General features: G+C 29.9%; 3 protein-coding genes across 5 annotated transcripts; 1 reads left to right on the top strand and 2 right to left on the bottom strand.

Moving 5' to 3' along the window:
* Positions 1-1,374: 1,374 nt before the first annotated feature.
* Positions 1,375-7,076, bottom strand: LOC138934481 (phospholipase DDHD1). Of its 3 annotated transcripts, none has more exons than XM_070298268.1 (11): positions 6,889-7,076; positions 6,313-6,806; positions 5,207-5,518; positions 4,248-4,421; positions 4,018-4,146; positions 3,777-3,918; positions 3,582-3,688; positions 3,204-3,517; positions 2,795-3,083; positions 2,380-2,532; positions 1,375-2,286 (listed from the first exon to the last, which is right to left on the bottom strand). In XM_070298268.1, exons 2-11 carry the CDS (start codon positions 6,377-6,379, stop codon positions 2,138-2,140), a joined length of 1,836 nt encoding a protein of 611 aa, XP_070154369.1. In that variant the 5' UTR covers positions 6,380-6,806; positions 6,889-7,076; the 3' UTR covers positions 1,375-2,137. The 3 variants fall into 3 exon arrangements, with proteins under 3 accessions (XP_070154369.1, XP_070154370.1, XP_070154368.1); XM_070298269.1 differs by having other exon boundaries at positions 6,908-7,076; XM_070298267.1 differs by having other exon boundaries at positions 6,313-7,076.
* A 2,207-nt stretch (positions 7,077-9,283) lies between these two features.
* LOC138934784 (probable methyltransferase TARBP1) lies at positions 9,284-15,412 on the top strand. Its single transcript, XM_070298868.1, has 10 exons — positions 9,284-12,178; positions 12,268-12,497; positions 12,599-12,818; positions 12,904-13,056; positions 13,155-13,319; positions 13,411-13,599; positions 13,689-13,866; positions 13,941-14,278; positions 14,493-14,629; positions 14,700-15,412. The coding sequence occupies exons 1-10, from the start codon at positions 9,404-9,406 to the stop codon at positions 14,851-14,853; spliced, it is 4,539 nt and encodes a 1,512-aa protein (XP_070154969.1). The 5' UTR covers positions 9,284-9,403; the 3' UTR covers positions 14,854-15,412.
* Positions 14,963-15,973, bottom strand: LOC138934785 (ATP synthase subunit g, mitochondrial). The gene is made up of 2 exons (XM_070298869.1): positions 15,788-15,973; positions 14,963-15,303 (listed from the first exon to the last, which is right to left on the bottom strand). The coding sequence occupies exons 1-2, from the start codon at positions 15,825-15,827 to the stop codon at positions 15,044-15,046; spliced, it is 300 nt and encodes a 99-aa protein (XP_070154970.1). The 5' UTR covers positions 15,828-15,973; the 3' UTR covers positions 14,963-15,043.
* Between the last annotated feature and the right edge of the window lie 352 nt (positions 15,974-16,325).

The raw sequence follows: 16,325 nt of genomic DNA, 5'->3' as shown, positions 1-16,325 counted from the left end.
TGCTGGCTTTTACTAATAAATAATAAGTATTCTTTAAAAAAAAAAAAAAAAAAAAACTTATTCATATTTTTGAAACGGATCTAGAAAAACTTAACTTCTCTTTAATATGTTCTCTTTAATATGAAAGAAAACGTGTATTTATGTTGTTAATACATAAACTTGAAACATCTTATAATAATTTTTTTACTATGGCAGATTGCTTGTTTAAAGCTTCTGTTACTATTATATCGTAAATCGTAGATGTTATTTAAACATAGATTTTTGTTCAGATTATAATATCCTTTCTATTATTTTCTATATTAATAAAAATTGCTTATATACCGATGTTCTTATATGTCTATTGATAATGATTTCATATTATACAAAAAAATTTGATATCTTTCTATATATCTATTTTAATAAAATTGCATGTAATAAATTTGTTTGTTATTGTCGCATTATTGAATTATCTATTTTAATAATCGCAAAGCGATTTTATATATGTTTTTTTCACCTCTTTCTAAATATAATATATAATAATAATAATAAAATAGTAAAATCCACATATATTTTATTCGTGCAAAAAAATATACATAGTATATTCTTCAGCAGAAAAAAAAGTGAAACTTGCCGAAAATTATCGACATTATAAAGAGAAATTCGTTAACGATTATATTATAATGTGATATATAACTATTGAAATATTCAATAAATAAAATTATAGTTTGGGAATAATTAATTGATCAATAAAGATTAAACATGTAAGCTGTAATATTGACTTATTTAATAATGTAAGGATTTAAATTAATAAATTTCGATAAAAAGTCTCATAATTTAACAACAAAAATATAATGATATTAGAACTAAAAATAGTTATCGTCTGATAAAATCTTAATTCTTTTGGCTAATTATGTATATTGCCAATATTGTCCTACCTAATTTTGTAATAACAGAACAATTTTTACAATAAAAATAATAAAATCAGAAGTTTTTAACGCAATATTTTTTTATGATTGGACAATTATAACGCACAGCATTTTATATTCTAAATTTAGAAATATCTAATCAGAGTAATTCCAAGCTTTATTTTTGCAAAATTTCTTTACAGAGAAGCATCGGTAGTATCATGTTCAAAGATTTATTAATTAAATCCGTTTATTCTCGAAAAATGCATAAGAATATATTTTGTGCTTAAGTAAACTTTTTAAAGTACGGTATGAAATCATATAATTGTAATATTATGATAATAAGAATTTGCTATTAGATATTAAAGAGATATGTATAAAATTAGGGAGATACAAAATTATGCTACATATTTTTATAAGTAGCATATATATCTTAAAGAATTATATATATATATATATATATATATATATATATATATATATATATATATATATTATTTAAAAGCCTATATAAATTAGTGTTGTGGTGTTTTATGTTTCTGCATTATTAATAAATACTTCTGAATATATGTGTTCTCGTAAGTTGATTTATGTGATTTAAATATATATGAAATATATAAGAAAAATTCGAAAGAGCATCACTTTATCTTAATTCGTTCTATTTTAAGATCAATAACGCACTTACGGACGCTAACCTTATTAAAATATGTTATTTATATATGACGATATATAAATAACAAAGGCGTGATTAATAAGAATATATTAGTTGCCTATAAACTATTCGAAAACAATTATTTCATATCTCATAACAAGACATAGAGAGTTTGTAAAATATCGTACTCTTAATAAATATTGTACATAAACTATATTTATAGCAGGGGGTAACGTAATTCGCGAAAACTCACTTCCTTCATGTATTCCTATAATATAGAGAATATCTCTCTTTTTCTCTATTATTTTATATACAAATATCAATCGCCTGTTATGTTTGGTACAAACAAATTACTTTCGAGACGAGCAGAGACAAAATTCTCTCGTCTCCTATCACTTTATATATACAGCAATATTAAATTATGCAAATATTATAAAATGATTCCTACAGAATTTATAACATTATTGTATCGTTTTTCCGTTATCACAGATTGTTTTGGTGATAGGCCTATTTGCGATATCACATATTCGATGGAGGCCTATAGTGGACTAGAACATTTTAGCAGGAAACAAAGTTCTGCATTAAAATGTTTAAACTGCCATCACGTTTCTAGCGTCGGAAACAGTCTTGTTAATACAAAATAGGCCACATCATAGTTATTCCAATACCCCGTATGGGCTGTTACTGTGTATAAATAATTCCTTCCTAAACCAACCGCACGTAGTACATAATCCAATCGTTGCGTTAATTCTAATGAAACAAAAAGAAAATATCTGTAAATGATTTTTATGATTTACAGAAGAAGTATTACGCTGTTAAATTGTAATCGCGACACATACGTACCTTGACCTGGACGGATCGGTGGATTTGAATCTGTTGGCGAAGATGGACCTTCCTTAACAGCCCATCCGCCTCGCACTAAATCCCAAAGACTCCAACCCTTCTCTGTATTACGATTAGGTGTGTCCACTGGACTATCATCTTTATCATCACCTTCTATTAATACATTCAATTATACTTTATTATTATTATTTAAATAGTCAAAGGTTTGTGATATATTCAGATCTTTTCAATCTTTGTGTGAAACAGATTAAATGCTAAGATATTTTTTTATCATTTGTGCTAATTATTTTCATTCAATTACACAATTTAAATTTAATGATTATTATAATAATTGTGTGTGTGTACAATAATAATTATATATATATAATTATCTACCTATAATAGATAGTAATAAAAAATATAAAGAATGAGACACCTGTAGGTGATAGAGTTGGATCCATATTGTTCAATGACGAAGGCGATTGTGGGGGCATTTGCTGTCCATCGACTCCACCATACGGTGGTATAAGAACTGGTTCAACTTTACTGTAAGCTCTTTCCAAAAGTGGTTCCATTCGGTAAGCTACTGGATCGGACCAATGAAATATATTGTAAAATCTCTTACATAAACCTTGCGGCATCATGTCTAATCTATTGGATGGAGCACGTGTACGCAACGCTAGGAATACAGACAACGGCGAACCCAAACAAAATAAATTCTCGATCTGTGAACAAGAAAATGTGATTTCTTCAGTGTTTTTTAAAATATAATTCTTATAATAACTAAATTTACTTAGTAATTTATTTATTAATTATGTATTGCTTAGAGAATTGTAATAACTTACAGGAAATTGTAAACCTTGCAATAAAACTTCTTGTGCCTGTGGGGATGGAAGTCGCGTATCATGTCCCACCCAGCCTGTAACTATGTCATACACAATTACACATCCTAGGGAATGTGCCAAAATTGAAACCTTTCCTTGCCAACTAGGATGCCGACTTGCGAACATAAAATATAATCTATTTAGCTCCTTCTGCAAGCCAGCACGAACCTCAGCACCATATAATGGACTTGTGTAATATAAAATATCCATCGCTGATGTATTTAGCAAGTGACGTATGCTCAATACACTATAGGGCGTAATTGCTTCCACTATATCTGAGAAAAGGCATACATTCAATAAATTATTTATTTTTATCGCGTTGTAAAATATTTGTTTTACCTCCATCTAATTTTAACGATGACCGCCATTCAACTGCAAAAAACTCAACTCTGTGTTTGGAATTTGGAAAATATTTTTGCTTAAGCCAATCCACGCAATCCCGAAAACTGTTATTTCAATCATATTTAAAGATTTATTATAATATAAAAATATTGTATTAAATGAAATTCATAAAAGAAATTGTTATTCTTATACCATGTAGTGTTACGTATAATTTTTCCTGTATCACGCTTCTGTCCTATTCCATGTACAACAAATACTAGATGGTCAATATCCCGTGGCTTATCTTCTATATTTGCAAGAGTTTTATAACCCCTTTTTAATCGATAGCCTGTCGCTGTAATTGTAAAATTGAAAAAAGATGTAAATATGTTCGTATAATATGTATAATAATACAGATAGTTTTAATTTTTTTTATCTTCAATTTTATATTTACTTTTAGCAAAACCTAATTTTGATGTAACGCTGCGCATCAATTTAGTAGGTGTATATTCACTGTATAGTGTCACATCATTAACCGAATGCCAGTCAACATGAAATTCAGATAACTGTTCGGTATGTAATACTAAAAAGACATTACGAAAACAAAAGTTTTAGTATTGATATCCAATGCATGTTATACAGGTTTAAGAAACTCAAGAGAATAAAACTGAATGAAAAGAATACCTTTACAGGACTGAGGAGCATTTGTATCATAATTTGAGATACTTTGATTGTTTTTTCTTTCTTTTTGGAATAATTTAAGATGGACTTCTTCTATCACTTTGGAATGTTCTGTGTCTAATGGTATCCAGCTTCCATCATAATACCATATACCCCTCATAATTTCCCATTCTTCACCTTTCATTAAAAAGTTTATATAATATATTACATTTGTATAAACTCAAATTAAATATATGTGTCATATTTTATATACGAGATTAAAATTTTTACTTTTATAAAACTGAGCATTTCCTTTCTGATTTTATTAATTTTGTTTAAAAAAAAAGCAAGAATTTAAGTTTCCAACTTTTGCACAAAAATTTAAATATTAATTAACTAATAGATTTAATCAAAAATTTTGTATAAAACTTGAGGGAAAGAGAGAGAGAACTTGAAAAAAAACATACAAACATGACTTATAAATTTATTTGCACAGTAATAAGACTAATAAATCCTATAACTCTAAACAACATATTATTATAATTTATATATATATATATATATATATATATATATATATATAAATTATATACATTGTAAAAAACATATCTAAATATTATAATATATATTCTGTTAAATGATCTTACAATGGACTCTTTTTTACAGCATGATAGAATCTATGGCCCCTATTATATTTGTTTCGCACATGTTTTGCGAGTCATAATAGGCACATAGTCAATAAGAATTGGCTATAATAACCCCAAGGACAAACTAATCTCTGCAGTACAGATATATTGCACACAAACAAGCAAATATACAGAAATCATTCATATGTATTAGCGCCAACTGTATTGACTCATATTAACATTGATTGAACCAATAATTATACTCGATAAGTGTACAATGGCATAAAGTACAAATTCAGAGCAATAATAGCAATATGAGATAATAAAAGTAAATAAAAATTAATTCGTAGTACTCACCTGGCCAGTATATTGAAACACATTTCATATTATCAATTTCAACATCATACATGCCTCCTCTAACAACAATTTTTTCAGCAGGTGGCAAACCGTTTATATCATCATTATTTTCTCTAATTAAACTTTGACGTTCTTGATAAAGTTTCTCGATTCTTATGCTGTCATATCCGCCAAATTCATTCCATCTTTTGTCAACACCGTCTTTATAAAACCAACGTATCTCCTCAGCAGTCAAAGGTTCTACGTAAGCAACTTCATTTACAATTTCTACATTGTCCTTTGGACTTTCCTCTATGATTGCTTTGTCATCGTCTTTGTGGAATAGAAATAAAATCATTTCATTACAATTCACATTATTCTTATACACTTATTACAGTATAATATTAATAGTAAAAAATATTTCACAATGCATCTTTATATTTTAATTATTTATACAGAATAATGATCATCTTTATATATAATAGAAGTACAAAGACATTAGATAATCTGCATCTTTTAAATTACAAAATATTTAATCTTAATGTGCTTTTAAAAAAACATTTATAAATGTAAGAAAATTTTTTTCATTAATTTTTCGAATTTCAAACGTTTACACATTTATGGATTGTAAGCTGTTTTAAGAAAAGATGCGTGTGCCGATGTTATGCGCGATAAATTCAAATAAATAAAACTTAACTTAAAAAAAAATTCAATTTTATATCAAAATACAAATAAATTAAAAGCATATATGTATTTTAATCGGCGAGGAATAAATTTGCCCCGTATGCTTTATCATACACACTTTATCATGTACGTTGTACAGTATTATTCTGTTTAACTGTTTCTAAAGATTTTCTAGTTCAAACATTATATAGACGCGCTATATTCGCGATAAGCGATAACAATCTAACGTTGCCTAATATTGTATTGCTAACTATTTATTTCTGAACACCGAGTGATAACATATCGCTCTCTAACATGCAATTATTATACGACAAAATTACAGCAATATGAGTATAACAATATATGTATATATATATATATATATATATATATATATATATATATATATATATATATATGTTTATTTTATTATATATATTATATTATATTCGTCTCATACATACCTTCGTAGGGATCTTGTTCCATAGGAATCTCGCTAAACGGATCGATATCTCTTATATTGCCAGACATTTCGACGTTGACAAGGTGTTAACTGACAATAAGTGTAATCACAAGTAATACGCTCGAATTTGAGTTCAACAGACGGCGATATAATAATTGGTCGTCGCGCGTGGGCGTAGAATCACCGCACTGACGCATAGAAGTGTCGCAAGTTTTTATAGCGGAGCTGTCACTGTCGCTACGAGCACATAGCACACGCGTGACAGATAATGTATAATAAACACTACACGAGCGTATATAGAGAATATAGCGAGATGAAGATACGTCCCGACTGATCCTTGCTTCCTTTGTAAATTTACAGTCCAAGTGTCCGGTAGGCACACGAATGTCCTCGAATGAATCTCGTTTTCGCAAGAATGTACTAGAGTGATATCGAGAGCGACACTATCTCTTCGGACACAAGACCTTGACGGGATCGCCTTCCCTCCACGATTATCTAAAAGGAAAAAAAAAAGAGAAAAAAAACGTTTCTCTGCGATATGATATTGTATTCAATCGCCTGTATCCAACACACACACATCGTGGTCCTTTGCTCACTTTACGTAACGCGTTTTCGACCGTACTTGACAGTACCTAATACGCGCTCCCGCGACCAGCTGACGATGAACCAATGAAAGCTGACGCGGTGCGTATTGTCGGACGGCGCGCGCTCTATGACGTATATAGCGATGTATACATATGTATACTCTACGGGGCCCGTTCCACTTAACGACCGCAACGCTAACGGTATCATCTCATCTTTGTTGTTCACCGAAAGTTAAACAAAGACAGATAATGCTCGAAAGCGTTGCGGTCGTTAAGTGGAACGCGCTTTAAACAAATGGCGTGGATAGAGAGAAGATAATTTCGAATGATATTTTTCATGTGCGCCTACACTGTAATTGATACGATGAATTATTTCGCAATTCGAGCTATAAAATAAAATTTGGAAAATGTAACTTTATATGTATTGATCCATATTCATACATATTTATATGTTTAATAGCTATATATATTATATGACTAAATAAACGTGTCTATATATACATATATCATAACATCAACATTATGTCAATGCGGCATTAAATATTTTTTATATGAGTTTCAAATGGGAAGCGATATATACATTAATTTTCACAAAATCGGATTATCGTTTACATTTAAATATAAGAATATTTAATATTATATTAAAATATTTGACGTTATACGGTTGTACGTTTAATACAAAATGAAGAAAAAGAGATACTTGTCATTTAACCTTGGAGAAATGTGCACGTGTCAAGTGTTTTTGGCTGTCGAATGTATCGTTCACAATTAGCTTGAATTACTTTTTGACTCATATTGATTAGTCATAGTATTCTTAAATACATGATGACTCGTTCCTGTCGAAAGGTGGATCTCTCATCTATACATAAAATATAAATCTAATAAATATCAATGTTGATTAAAAGGCATTTACATATTAATATCTAATATATATTTATCATATTTTCAGCTCCTTGAATAATCGTCACGCAGCATTTCGCTCGTTTTTATTTCTATGGCAATTTATATTATTTCAGACCCGTGCAGCTAATCGCGTACGTTTACTTAGAATTATCGCACCCGCAATTATTCACGCACACACACACACACACACACACATTTTAATTTTAACGTTAACAAGTCACTCAACGTATGCATTTCGAAATATAACATATATACTAGGAGAATTTGGATAATTCGATCCTTCTTTTGAAGAAAAGCATGAAAATTATTCCATCTGATCCCTGCACGTGTCCCATGCTTTCTATTGCGTTGTCGTTTTGTGTATTAATAATGTTGTCAAATATTTCGCAACATATTGGATCCGTGCCCAGTTTTCACAAAGTTGAATTTTATTCTAATTTTAATTCCATCTCTTAGTTTAACTAAAAGTAGCTTATTAGTTTATAGCCATCGCGCTCTGTATACATTTTATAACTCATCATCCACCGGTTACGATCTAAAAAGCGTAAGATAAGGAGATTGATTATCTTACGATTATCTCATGGATGACTCTTTACAAATAATGATACTGGAAATAAATAATAGATAAAATTGTAAAAAAAAAAAAAAAAAGAAGAAATGATTCAGTTTATCTTTTCACCGATTTTGAGAAATCTTTAAATTTAATTCTGAAAATTTCCGTATCTCTGAAATGTAAAGATTCAGTATGCGTATAACATGCACATATTAGGTATACTATCAAAAAATCATGTAATCATGTATTATGTTAGAAAACGGACGTGACGCGCGCAGAATCTTTATCGCAATCCGACATAAATATCGGAAAAGTATTGTAATTACAAAATTTGCTAGCGGAACTAAACATAACATTGCAATAATACAATCTCGTTAAAGAACTAATTTGAAATGAATACCGATTTAATATTGAACATATATATACAAATATACATCGAATTGGAAATTTTCGCGATAAACATCTATCTATTTCGATATTTTTGTAGGAAAAATCCTACTTCAAATCGATCAAAGAGAATCGTAGACAATAAACATATCTCTGAATCATTTTGCGCGTTTATCTCGCAATTTATCATCTGTAAGATTTACCATTTGTAGGATACATCATAATTTCCTACATTTTTATAGAATTTATCATCTGCATCAAAATTGACTTACTGCTTCTTATTCCAGCCGCGATAGGGCGTTATTATAGAGGGTGAAATCGCAAACTATCATCATAAGTTTATGATACTTGTCAATGCGCGTCCACGTGTGATTTTATTGGTTAGATAAAGGTGGATTTTTTGAATATTAGTAATATTATATGTGTAAATTATAATTTTCCCTCGATTATGGAAATAATAAAAGGTAATTACCTTCATAATTAGATGTATATACGGATAATATAATGAATTCTTTGTACATGATATATACATTGTAGGAGATTGACATCTTTCCAAATGACAAGATAACACTGTCTTCTTACTTTGTGTCATATTCTACGAAATGAAAAAAGTAATCAATTTTTGTACGATTTAAAACAATCACGAAAGAATAAGAAGTAGAATAATGGATCTGCATAATCGTTATTTAAGTATCTCGACACTGGACATCTCTGTTTTACGAACTGCAGCAAATGACTGTAAACATGTGAATGACATATTTGTTTTGCATCATCGTTTCGTACAATTTTACAATGATGAGACGACTAGAGAACAATTGGATATAAATAAACTTGAGATCTGTCGAATGCTGTTATGTCACGAGTATCAATCTGCATTTAACGCCATCGAGAGTTGCGATAATAAGAGATATATAATACCCGCGGGTGCAGAGAATATTTGCTTTTCTAATATAGGAGCAATTTTTCCACCGCATTATCTGCGAAGTACCTCGGAAATTTTAGTCTTACACGACATAATCGCTCTGCAAATGATACTGTATTGTGATACCGAATTAATCAAACAACATTTACAAAATTTTCTCAAATCGAGCGATGCTTATTTCGCAAACAGCAGTAGTAGAATTATGTACATGAAGTTACTGAAATATTTTTTAGAATTTCTATGTTTGTATCAATTCCTTCATAATGATAATAGTAGCATTAAAACAGAGAAATTAAAAGAACTTGGTTTCATGTATTTGAAAGTTGTGAAATCATGGATGAAGATAAAAGAAGAGGATTCTGAATGGAGATTGTTTGCTTCGATACTTCCTGTGTTAGCAAAAACTTTTGCTCCTGAATGTATCCTATTTCCACTGTGGGATTATATTTTGAATGAAACAAACGACTTGAAAGAATCTCTCATTGTCCTGAATATTATGGCAGATATATGTTTTACATCGTCCTGTTCGATGGATCTCACTTATATACATTGTGATATTTATACCAAAAACGCATTTTGGTTCATAATATTAAAGGGACTACAATCACCTTTGCAACAATACCGCAAACAAGCTTTATATTTAATGAAGAAAGCAATCGATTCTCTGAATGGAAGTTTTGTAGACTCGAAATTCACAAAAGCTCATATTACTCCCTTTATTTGTAGTAAGTCTAATGATAAAACTTCATCAATAGAGTGCATTAAACAGAAATTTTTCTTGGTATATGAAGCGTTAGAAGAAAAACAATACCACTTAGTAGTACCAGCTTTAACTCATATAACTAGTTTAATAAAAGCAAACAAAGAGCACAAATTCTGCAATGATTGCTTTGATATTGTATGGTTGCAATGCATTCTTGAAAAAGTTTTACATCATGAAAATAATAATATTGTAAAATGGGGTGTATTGCAAATTTGTAAGTTAGATGGGACTACATTTAACGAGGAGTTTTTAGAATTATTTGTTAGTGTTCTAAATAATACTTTTCTCTATGAATATCAACCTAATGAGGAATGCCCAGAAATTGTGAAAGAACTCTCGATATTCTTTAAACGCACGAAAGAAAGTAATTTATTTAATAATTTTCTTATGAAAGTTAGCAAAGTAGCTTGGGGTCCTGTAGCAATATTTTATATAATACACACACTACGAAAAGTTTCGTATAAGGAGATACAATGTAATTGGAAAGCTAATCAATTGAATGCCGTTAAATCTTTAGTGGAGACAAACTTGACTATGCACTCTCATATATTACGTACTGCATCTCAAATTGAACTTTTAAGAGCAATCTCCGATTATGTGCAAAAAATAGACGATCCGATATTACTTGCTAATACTTTAGCTGCGTTTCCTTCCGAAGAAGGTCTTAAAAGAGGAACCGCTCCTTGGAATATTATTACAACATGGTTGAGAAAAATACTAACGAAAGAAGACGCCATAATTTTTGTGGAAGACACTTGTTCGAAATATTCGTACGAAGATATCAGTCCTGAAATAAACCTTAGAACGTTTGCGTTGCTAATTTATCTATTACATGATGCGAATCTTATACTATCGAGTAAAACATGTCGCGCCGAAAAAGCATTAAACAATTGGCTGTGTATGTTAAATGGTATTAATATGAGACCTTATGCCGATATCCGCTCGAGTATCAATGCGATAGAGTTTATATCGCATTTATTAAATCTCTCCATGATGGAATCTTTCAACAGCGTGACCGATTTAATATTATTATATGTACACACCACTTTTAAATTTCTAATTAAAAATGTGAGAAAGATGGCCACAGAATTAACATACGAAGATTATACGAGATACATAGCCATTGTGTCTTCGCATATGGTTAACGCAACTTTATTTATGCCGAAGAAAGATGTAAAGAATTATGCAGAAAACCTGCAAAACGAAAGTATATGTTTATTAAAAGATACGCAACATCAAAATATGCAATATTTGTATGGATTATACATTTTGCATCTTTCCCAGAATGTTTCAGTTCTGCCGCTTGCGACAACTTTTTATACGGAATATTTGTTAAACATGCAACCGATTCCAGTAAATGTTAATAACGACAATGTGGCAAATTTAAGAGGAAAAATTGCATCGGAATATTATTTACTTCTCTCGAAACTCATGCGCCAATATCTTGTAAATTCTCCGATGCATTTGTGGATTTCCACTGCCACATTGCTGTCTAATTTGTTAAAATTTCTCGAGTTAGGGGGAACAGATATAATTTCTGAGATAGCATCGATATTAATCATAATGATTGATAATAAAGTTATAAATTATACGAATGATAGAGAAACTTTGGAATATATTTTTAAATCATGCTGGAGGTGTACCCTCGTTAATAAAAAGAACAACGTTTTCTGGACCGCAATGCAGAACCTTACGGGAGTTATTATTAATAATAATTTTTTTATTTTGCCTAATGCTACAAATTTTATAACAGAAGTAAGTTGTTGGAAATTTATAATCCGAAAAACAAATATCGGGATTTTTATAATATATCGATTGCTTTTACAATCTATCTTACTTTGCAGTTTGTTGATCAATTAATAGAAGAAGGTGAAAGTACGCCGAAATTTAAGAGGATATTGCTTTCTAAAATGAAGCAATTAAATGAATGTAATTTGCTGCAATTGGAAAAACCGTTATTGAGTTGTCTTCTTCATGGTTCTGTACTTCGGCGTGACAAAAGAATTGAAAATTATGCTCATTTATTTATTATCAAACACTTGGGCCAATATTATCCAAAGCATATCTTGGCATTGTAAGCAAGTCCGTTTATCAATATAAATATTTTTAATTTTTTTAACATAGTTATCAAAATTAATTTATAAAATAATTTGTTAATCGGTGTTCTTATAATAGAGATCATAATAATGATGCTGCAGTTAGAGCAGAGGCGACTATACTATTACATAAGATAATTAGTCATCTGGAATTAAATTATGCAGCGGTAATTGTACCACTTATACTCGAGATACTAGAAAAATACAAAAACAAAAGATACTTTAATGATTCTTATTTACATAAATTAAAACACAGACTAATGCAAATTTTATTGATATTAGAACCGGTTTTGACCGAGGTAAATGAACCAAGTGCTTATTATCAATTAAATTTTAGCTCTTCGTTTCAATTATAGAAGAAATTAATAGATAATTGCTTTATAGGAACTCGTTGCTCTACTGCAGGAAAAATTATGTGATTTAATTCTTTCTGAAAGCAACCAACATAGTGTGAGATTGATGCAAGAATGGTCGATGATACGAATCTTTAAGAAACATATTAATTTGCATAATAAGCTATGGAAATTTTTTACAAAGGTAATCTATATGAATTCTGTAATCTTATAAAGAGGTTTCTTTTTTAATGTCTATCTGCTCTTATATATTTTTAGAGTATAGTATATATATGTTTTTAGAGTATAGAAGAGCGACCAGGGTGTACAATTTCTGTAGCCAGTATTATCTATCATGTCGCGCAACTTCTTTCAAATGATAATCAAAAAAAATTTATTCATACAGCTCTGCCATACATAGTACAATGCTGTTTGGGTCAACAATTTAATATGCGTTTTTATAACCAGGCAAGTAAAAAATTGTTATATAATTGTTATATAATGCTTGTATCTATATGTATATTTTATTATTTCATTCATTTCAATTTTTTCATTGTAGTTTATTTTTATCCAATTATACGAATTAATGAAAAAAGCAAATGATGATGATAGTATTTCAAAATACAAAGGCATTTATCAGGCAGCTATGGCTAATTTACAACAAGATAGTTTGACAAAGAATTCGATTAAAATACAGGATGATTTTTACTTTTCAAGTTTTAATCCAATCAATGATTACAGTTTGCAGGTATATACTATACATTCGCTTTAAAAAAAAAAAGAAGTTATTTTATAAGTCAATGACATTTAACATATTAATTTTTATGATCTTTATAGACAATTTATTATGAATTACCACGGTTGACTAATATAAGTTCTGATGAATGGATCAGTCCAGACATATTCGAAGCCTTCATGTTTGAACATAATGATAATCATTCTCTACAACTTTATAACGTTGATTTATTTCTGTCTGAGACTAAAACTTCTATATATCTTACAAAATCTCTTGCAGGTAAATTAAAAAAATGAAATAAAGTAAAAATATTATATAATTTATAGAATATATATACAATAATTGTATTATAGGTGATACCGAATCATTAACAAACAATGTTGAAACCTATTTGGAAGGTTTGCATGATATTCAGAAAAAGATTGATCCATCCAAGTCTATGACTCCATTGTACAGTGACATTTTTGAATCAATGAAAGAATCCATATATCAACAAGACTTACAGTTACATGAAGAAGGTCTGATAGTTGTAGCATCTTTTATCAGTCGACCACCAAATTTGGGTGGAATTACTAGGACGTGTGAAATATTTGGAGTCAAAACATTAGTTATTGCAAATTTGGATTGTATAAAGGATAAAGAGTTTCAATGCCTTAGTGTATCAGCCGAAAAATGGATAAATATGCTACAGGTATTTAAACAGCTTAAAATTTTGCACATTGTCTTAAACTCATATTTTTAAAAATTAGAGACCATAATTTTTCATAGTTTTGCAATACAATCCTTTTTTTAAATATATCAAAAATAGCTTGAAAAATCTCGTTTGGAAATTTTTCAATTATAAAATTTCTATCAGCTTTACATGAATGTTTCTAACAAATATATTAATGTTTTAAAATTTTTAGATGAAACCGCAAGAGTTACAGAAGTACTTATTCGAGAAAAAAAACGCGGGGTGGTCTCTAATCGGTGTTGAACAAACAGCGAATAGTATAAATCTGCTGCAGACAAAATTCGAGAAAAAGACTATTCTCATTTTAGGGTAATTAAATCTTGACTTGCAATGCATTATACTTTGTATAGCCAATATAATTAGGATATACTTTTTATAGGAACGAGAAGGATGGTATACCTGCCAATTTCATACCTCTTTTCGACATGTGTGTAGAAATACCTCAAGTAGGTGTGATACGATCATTAAATGTTCATGTTACTGCTGCAATTTGCATATGGCAATATGCAAGCCAACACACATTAAAACAATAAAATCTCATAAGTTTGAAGGTGCAAGATAATAATATGAGATAAACAAATTTTTAGGAAAAAATATTTTTACCATAACACGATCGTAACGCTTATTTAAAAAGAAAGTATACGCAATTTATATTTTTGTATATTTATGAGCAAGTCTAATTGATACAGATTTATCTATATAGAGATTAAATATATGGCATACTTATACTTCGTATCCAACAAAATGTCGCTTTCCAATACACTCTCCAACAAAGAACCAACAATATATTTCGGCAGCCACCAAGGTGTTTATGACAGCTTCACGTACGGTGACTTCACGATAGCGACCCGTCTTCGCAGACTGAATCAACTTCGAAAAGCCACTTCGAATCACAGGAATGTCCTTTAGCGAAGGTGGCGTTAATTCTACTCTGGCATATTGCAGCCATACATTCAGTACAGGCCTTGCATGAGTCACACCAACTGCAATTGATACAAATACAATTTTATTTAATTTCTAATTAAAAATAAAAATTGTATACATGTGTGTAGCAAATATTTGATTAAAATTTATTATTATTAATTTAGGACATTATTATATAATTAACAAAAATTCTAAATTAATTTTCTCAATCCTTCCAAGATTCAATATTTCATGTTCCACAGACAGGTTTGATCAAAGGCAAGTTTTGATACTTGTCTATATTTATACTATATAAAAGTCAATATAACCTCCACAGAGTATAAAATTTAAATTATTAGAAAGAGTACGAGAGCTCATAGGCACGAAATATTTGACAAAAATAACACTTTTATTTTTAGAGATTTTTTATGCATATAATTACGTCATGAAAAAGAATAAGTAAACGTTATATAATAATCTGTGTATGTATTGGCAAGTTACGATAATTTTCTTGAAATAATAACGGGAAACATCCAATCGAATATTTAAAAAGATTGCTCATACGTTTTACCAATTCGGTGGTTTTTATAACAAGATTTGCCATCGCCTCTGCCTGTTCTATCAACTTTTCGGGAAGGAAGGAAGGGTTGCAAAAATGGACCTTTCTCGTCAAAGTTGTCGATAGGACCAAGAATTTCGTCACATATTACGGTATAATCCATAGACATAGTATATCTAGACCGAGTGTTGAGAAGTGGTGGAAGCCGTGGTGCACATAGAAAAGGACATATTCTGTTTCGTGCCCCTTGCGTTCTCTCTCGCTCGCACGTAGCATGATGAAAGAGAGCACGAGAGCACCACTATGCTCTGTGCGAGCGAGAGAGAACGCAAGGGACACAAACAGAATATGTCCTTTCCTACGTGCATCTTTACCCCCACTTCTTAAATAAAGGCAAACGCTCGGTCTAGATATACTATGTCTATGACTGTACATTTGCCTTCTCCGTCTATAATATAAAGAGAATAATAAGTTAGAAAGAGATACTGTATCACTAAACGGAGTTGGTTAATCCATGAGTGAAAAAATACAAGATTGTTAAGT

Source organism: Polyergus mexicanus, unplaced genomic scaffold (genome assembly GCF_030449975.1).
Source record: "Polyergus mexicanus isolate NDT 795.1 unplaced genomic scaffold, iyPolMexi1.0 SCAF_7, whole genome shotgun sequence".
In the NCBI taxonomy this organism is placed as follows: domain Eukaryota; kingdom Metazoa; phylum Arthropoda; class Insecta; order Hymenoptera; family Formicidae; genus Polyergus; species Polyergus mexicanus.
Note: the sequence above shows the minus strand (reverse complement) of the source record. Positions and strands in the feature narration are given on the sequence as shown.

Bases quoted from the DNA above. Each gene is read 5' to 3' on its own strand.
- LOC138934784 (XM_070298868.1), top strand. From the start codon at position 9,404: ATGGATCTGCATAATCGTTATTTAAGTATCTCGACACTGGACATCTCT. The intron at 12,179-12,267 runs GTAAGTTGTTGG...CTTACTTTGCAG, and splicing joins CTACAAATTTTATAACAGAA to TTTGTTGATCAATTAATAGA. The intron at 13,057-13,154 runs GTAATCTATATG...ATATGTTTTTAG, and splicing joins TATGGAAATTTTTTACAAAG to AGTATAGAAGAGCGACCAGG.
- LOC138934481 (XM_070298267.1), bottom strand. From the start codon at position 6,379: ATGTCTGGCAATATAAGAGATATCGATCCGTTTAGCGAGATTCCTATG. The intron at 4,422-5,206 runs GTGAGTACTACG...TTTTAATGAAAG, and splicing joins TGTTTCAATATACTGGCCAG to GTGAAGAATGGGAAATTATG. The intron at 2,287-2,379 runs GTACGTATGTGT...TTGTTTCATTAG, and splicing joins ACCGATCCGTCCAGGTCAAG to AATTAACGCAACGATTGGAT.
- LOC138934785 (XM_070298869.1), bottom strand. From the start codon at position 15,827: ATGGCAAATCTTGTTATAAAAACCACCGAATTGGTAAAAC. The intron at 15,304-15,787 runs GTATGAGCAATC...TATCAATTGCAG, and splicing joins AACCACCGAATTGGTAAAAC to TTGGTGTGACTCATGCAAGG.